This window comes from Oncorhynchus mykiss, chromosome 24 (genome assembly GCF_013265735.2).
Source record: "Oncorhynchus mykiss isolate Arlee chromosome 24, USDA_OmykA_1.1, whole genome shotgun sequence".
NCBI lineage: Eukaryota > Metazoa > Chordata > Actinopteri > Salmoniformes > Salmonidae > Oncorhynchus > Oncorhynchus mykiss.
This window is the reverse complement of record NC_048588.1, coordinates 9519920-9525977: the sequence shown is the minus strand read 5'-3', so window position 1 is coordinate 9525977 and position 6058 is coordinate 9519920. Positions and strand designations below refer to the sequence as shown.

Below are 6058 nucleotides of genomic sequence, written 5' to 3'. Positions count from 1 at the left end.
AGGCACATTGTGATCTGATAATGATCAGATCTTCCTGACCACCTCTGGAGGTAGTCAGACACGCATTGTGTATGGATATAAATCATGTGTTAACAGATCTGGATGGTCAAACCATTTAAATAATCCTTATAATGTCCTTTAAAATCATTGACAGGTAGCACCAGTGACTTATGGCTTCTGTAAATATGGCTTCCGTAAATACATACAAATAATTTTGAAAGAATATCTATCAAATAATTTGCATACAGGGAGGCACCAGTTAATTTGGTCACAATGAGGACACAGTGGACGGATAGGAGACACATTTTAAAACAATGTGTAGACGCAACAAACCTTGATCAGATAGTGGTTGGGTCATATTGATGAGATCATGAAACTCACATGTTAGCACAAGGTGTATACGAGGCTTAAGAGAAGTGAAGTCATTTCAGCTTGTCTGGTCCTTTTAAGCCAGCACTTTTCCGAGGGAGGACTTTGCTGGAGCTAGAAGTATACAAACAGTCAGTCACACACACACGGACACACACACACCTCCTGACCCAGCGCTTGTACAGAGGAAAGACTCTTCGCTACATACTTTAACACAGTGAGTATATCTCTTTACTGCCGCTGCTTTTGGGTTCCAGTCAGAAGAACACCTTGCTGAGACGGTTGTCTGTCAGCCCTACGATGGAAGCCGTATCCTGAGTGTACAGAGCCAGAAGACGCATATGGCTGTCTGTCAGCTATGTCATAGATTTTGAGAAAAAAAGTAACATTGTCAGAGCACTGTGTTCTCTAACCATGTTTTCATTGTTTCTCTAATCCTCCATACTGTATGCCTGTGTGTCTCATACTCCATCCTGTGTGTGACTGTGTGTGACTGTGTGTGTGAATAGACACACATAGTAAAACTAATAATCTATGTGGGTTGATGTCTTGGTCAATGGGGTACCGGGTGCTAGAGCATACCTTTTGAGAGGGATGGGATATGTAGTTCTGAGAGGGATGGGATATTTAGTTCTGATATGAGATGGGGTGTTTCTACTGTAGAATAACCATCCGAATCAGTCACAAAGATGTAAAGGTAACAGAGAAACAGTTTGACCAGTTTGGCCCTAGGGAGAGATCTGGGATAGGCAGCTCCTCTTGTATAACAGACACAATTGCATAGCTAAGTTTTCACTTGCAAATGACTGACTGCCGTACATGGGCTTTGGCTAGGAATTCAATAGCCAACAAAAGTTCACGGCAAACACACTTTCCAAAGACTAAAGACACGTACACACACAGACAAAAGATGCAAACAAGTAACACAGAAACACAGCAGCTGTCATTGATTATATGCGATTAATCAATACGGTTTCTCAGCCTAATGTTTGCTGGGAGTGAACACAAGTGTTTTTGTGAGAGACAGAGCGATAACAATGGGAAACTACAGCAGCAGCTTCAGTAGCTGTGGAGTTATCTACAGTACAGTAGGCCTAGCAGTAGCAGGAGTAAAGTCCCAGAGGCTAGCTGACCAGCAGCAGTAGGAGATAAGATTATCTTGAGCTCCGTTTCAGTGGCACTGAGGCGCCGCTGGCATTACGTCATGGCTTTAGCCACAGTTCACAGACCACAGCTTTCAAACTGTGCTTCATGGCGAGACAGCCAGCTGTGTTACCATGGCGAGGAAGAAACACAGATGTAAAACAGACATGAAAGGAGCGACGGAAGGTGATGTCATATTTTCATTAGGATAAGGGGACACTGTTTCATACTGTTGTACCAGTAGTTGAGAAGCAACATGTAGTTCAGAGGCTGAATGACAATACTCCAAACACATATTCTACATGTCCTACCAAATGTAGAACTCACTATAATCAGGTCAAAATAGAAACATAGCTACGTAATTAACATACACACACACACACACACACACACACACACAGAGAGAGAGAGAGAGACAACCCAGACTGAGGCCAACCCACAGGCCAGCCTGACATACTGTTCTGGAGATATAAGGCAGGGCCTGATGCCAAACCCAACAGTACAGTAGGTTCCTGAGCACATATACATACCATAATGGAACCAGGGTCCCGTCCCATGTGAACTGACATCTCAGACCATCCATATCCCCTCTGTGGAGGGCAGTGACCTGTACTGGCAGTGGCACACAGAAGAAAGGGCCTTTCCACATTGGAGGAACAGCAGTCTTATCTCTGATGGTCAAGATGCTTGTTTATGAAGCATAGGTCAGGACAACTGGAGGAGAAGTAATGACATAGCTAGCAGCCTGACCTTCCTCACATTCCTCTGTAACGTTTCTGTAATGATGCACTGTGCGAGGGTTTGACTGAGTGTGTTACGGTGAGGTTGGGAGCTTATCGTGGTCTGACTCTGAGGAGGAGGATGTGGGGAATATTAGGCACTTGTCTTGTCTTTGTGGTTATGAGTTCATGGTTAAGGTTCCATGAAACAACTGAGCAGATTGAAACTCAAAAAAAACTCCTGTCGAGTTTCTGTATTTTGAAGGCTTCATAATCGTGTGATTGGATTGTTGGCAGATAGTGTCTGAAGGACTGTGCCTTGGTCTACTTCTTTAGATGATGGAGCAGCAGTAATGTGACTGGGCCCAGTGCCACAGTCCAGGACTGTGTGTTGATGGCTCCCAATCAAAAACAACGCGGTGACACAGATACATGCTCCTAATGCCAATGTTCAACGCATGACTGCTGGCTCAGACAACTAGGTTAATGGCAGCTGATCGATACATTTTCTCTTAAGTGTTGTCTGACTTAAACTGATGAGTCAGTATGGGAATGAGGAAGTGGAGGCGCATAACGTGTGTTTTTTGAGCTTATCGTTCAAATTCTAGGCATGGAAGGGTCCACGCTGACCTTGTGGTGGAGTGTGAGTAGTTGGGTGGAGAAAGAGAGATCTGTTTCGGCATCATCTCCAACTGTGAAAATACACACTTAGAAAAAAAGGTGCTATCTGGAATCTAAAGGGGTTCTTCGGCTGTAACAATAGGAGAACCCTTTGAAAAACCCTTTCTGGTTGCAGGTTAAAAACCTTGTGGTTACAAGTAGAACCCCTTTGGGTTCTACGCTTTCCACAGAGTTCTACATGGAACCCAAAAAGGTTCTTCCTGGAACCAAAAAGGGTTCTCCTATGGGGACAGCCGAAGAACCCTTATGGAACTCTTTTGTCTCCTTATGAGACATAGATGAAGTGTCCAGATCTTACATTACTGTTGCCATTGGCTACCCCATCCAACAGCAATCTGGGGAAGGACCCCGCATGACGTCCAATCAGGATGAAGGTGAATTACAGGTGGTAACATTTAACATTTGACCTTTAACCCCCAGGCACAACGTGGTATCCTGACATCAAGATGGCCAACAAGGTGACAAGAGTGCACTGATATGGGCTTTGCACTTGGCAGCTTGGCCCAAAAGCAACAGTTTTGCAAACAATGGTGTTGGTGACGCCTAGTGTGTTTAAGAGAGAGAGGCAGAGATACAAAAAGAGAGAGAGATTCTGCTGATTCTAGGGCTCCCATTGTACAGCAATTTGGCTCCTGATATTTAGTTCTGTAATTAATGCAGAGGGGCTGAACTGGTGTGCATTCGGAGACAATCGTCTTTGGGAGGGAGCTGCTCAATTACACGCCTTTATAAATGCATGACATCTATATGTGTGTGTGTGTAAGTGTAAGTGTTCGCAGGCATATTTGTTTGTGAGTGAATCTGCCATTTGTCCAATGTCTTCATGTGTCCGCATGCAAATCTGTCTACATATCCACAGAGCTGTTGGAAATGGCTTGACTTGCAACTAAGGTAATATCTGTTTCAGCCAACGGCCAATGGATAAAGGAGTCCCTTCGTATTAGTCATGGTAGCAGATCATAGCACAAGTGACATGGAAATGAGTGTACATACTCACCTCAGGCACAACTGATATGGAAACTCATACATTAGACATAGTCAATGTGACAATGTCATCTGAACCAGGGAATACTTTCACGTCTAATACCAGATCAAGATGATCTCAGACATCATAGAACAGGGAGCCTCAACTATATTCAGCCGCAGGATGATTTTTCCTTCAGCTGATGGTCAGGGGACCATTTCAAACCTCGCTTACATTTGTTTACAATTACATACTGTATATCTCTCTATTTTGCGTGGGAATGCTTTGAAAGAAATTTTCAAAATTCAAATCACTTGGCTGGTGTTTTTAGTATTTTATGTCCAACAATAAACTAATAAAAAAAATCTATACCTTGGGGGGCCAAATAAAATCCACTAGTTTAGGGAACCCTATCACAGAGCAACTCCCTTCACTCACATAAATATCAATATTTCCTCTATTTAACATCTGTTCTACTCCACTCTGTCTCTCCCGCTATCCCTCTCGGTGGGAAAGGGTCCCCAGGTAGGCATGGCCAACAAAGGTCCATCTTATGGCATGAGCCGTGTGGTGCAGGACAAGATTGACAAGAAGTACGACGCTGAGGTGGAGGAGCTTTTGGTGCAGTGGATTGTGGCCCAGTGTGGATCTGGAGTTGGGAAGCCCGAATCTGGCAAACTGGGCTTCCAGGACTGGCTTAAGGACGGATGTGTGAGTACCAACCCTATGCCCCTCAGAATGAATCATACATTTCAACTTAATGGCATTCAGAATTCATATTAGCCATTTATTTGAACCACCTTTATTCAGTCTAAAGATTTGTGTCATCAGCAAAAATAACAGAGAAACAAACCCTTTGGAAATCAGATTATGATCATAAACCTGTACATTTAAAAACAACAATGTGCCAAGTATCGAACCTTGGGGGACCCCACATGAGTATATGACGGTACAGATGGTTATTTTCTGCCAACATACTCTTACTCTTGTCTTTATGTTCCTATTCCCCAGGTCCTGAGTGAGCTCATTAACAGCCTGCATAAGGACAACAAGCCCATCAAGAAGATAGCCAGCTCAAGCATGGCCTTCAAACAGATGGAGCAGATCTCACAGTTCCTAACTGCTGCCGAGAGCTTCGGTGTCATCAAGACCGACATGTTCCAGACCGTGGACCTCTGGGAAGGTTCGCAAAGCATGTCCATCTCATCAAACAGTCACAACACAGGGCATTACATATGCCACAGATAACAGCGGATGTGGTGTGGGGAACATACAACGGTGTGGTGTACTGTAGCTACGGTGTGCGGTCTTAAAGACCCTGCTGTGATTTTGTGGTGACAGGGAAGGATTTGGCTGCAGTCCAGAGGACACTGATGTCCCTCGGCAGCGTGGCTGTCACCAAGGATGACGGCAATTACCGCGGCGACCCCAACTGGTTCTTCAAGTGAGTTTAGAAAATGTGAAAAGTGATGGTGTTGCTGGTGTATTCAGTCAGTGCTGGAGCTGTTTAGAGCCTGTGTGTGTTTGAGTTCATTGTTCATGTACCCTTGCAGGAAAGCCCAGGAGAACCGGAGGGAGTTCACAGACGACCAGTTGAAGGCGGGGAAGGGTGTGATTGGCCTGCAGATGGGCTCCAACAAAGGGGCGAGCCAGACTGGCATGTCGTACGGGGCCACCCGACAGATCCAATAATAACAACCAAACCACTGACCCTTGTCCTTTCCCCTCCCTTCTCCACCACACCCTGCACTGCCCTCTCAATCCCCCTTCGCCCTCTCACTGCAGCTACGACAGGCCCCATAGATGAAGTCTTAATGCCTCAAATCAACTTTATCCCAGTGTAGTAGGAACAGTCTCACTAGTATCACACAACACTATGACCAGCCCAATATTACAACCCAAATCTACACTGCAAATACCATATGTGAAATGTGAGTCTTAAGGTGAAAGGGGCAACATACATATACAGCTGTCAATCACTCATCGTCAAACGCAATTCTCATGTTTACATGAGACTGATATCTGAATCATAGAGAAGGCGCTGAAGTGACCAAACTACGCCTTCTTAGTACAAGGACATTCTATCCAAATGTAGAAACTGAGAGATTGAGAGATTGCTTGAGGTCGTTTGAAAAATGCCAAATAAAAGGAAGGAAATGAGGTTGAAGTTCATTGCGTCTCC

At 44.6% G+C, this 6058-nt stretch overlaps 1 protein-coding gene across 3 annotated transcripts; it reads left to right on the top strand.

The window, feature by feature from the left end:
* Nucleotides 1-421: 421 nt before the first annotated feature.
* On the top strand, nt 422-6048 carry LOC110503678 (transgelin). 3 transcript variants are annotated; one of them, XM_021582131.2, is made up of 6 exons: nt 423-586; nt 3333-3370; nt 4393-4587; nt 4888-5059; nt 5218-5320; nt 5430-6048. In XM_021582131.2, the coding sequence occupies exons 2-6, from the start codon at nt 3359-3361 to the stop codon at nt 5566-5568; spliced, it is 621 nt and encodes a 206-aa protein (XP_021437806.1). In that variant the 5' UTR covers nt 423-586; nt 3333-3358; the 3' UTR covers nt 5569-6048. The 3 variants fall into 3 exon arrangements, with proteins under 3 accessions (XP_036817683.1, XP_021437806.1, XP_036817682.1); XM_036961788.1 differs by lacking the exon at nt 3333-3370 and having other exon boundaries at nt 422-586; nt 4384-4587; XM_036961787.1 differs by lacking the exon at nt 3333-3370 and having other exon boundaries at nt 424-586.
* The last annotated feature ends 10 nt before the right edge of the window (nt 6049-6058 follow it).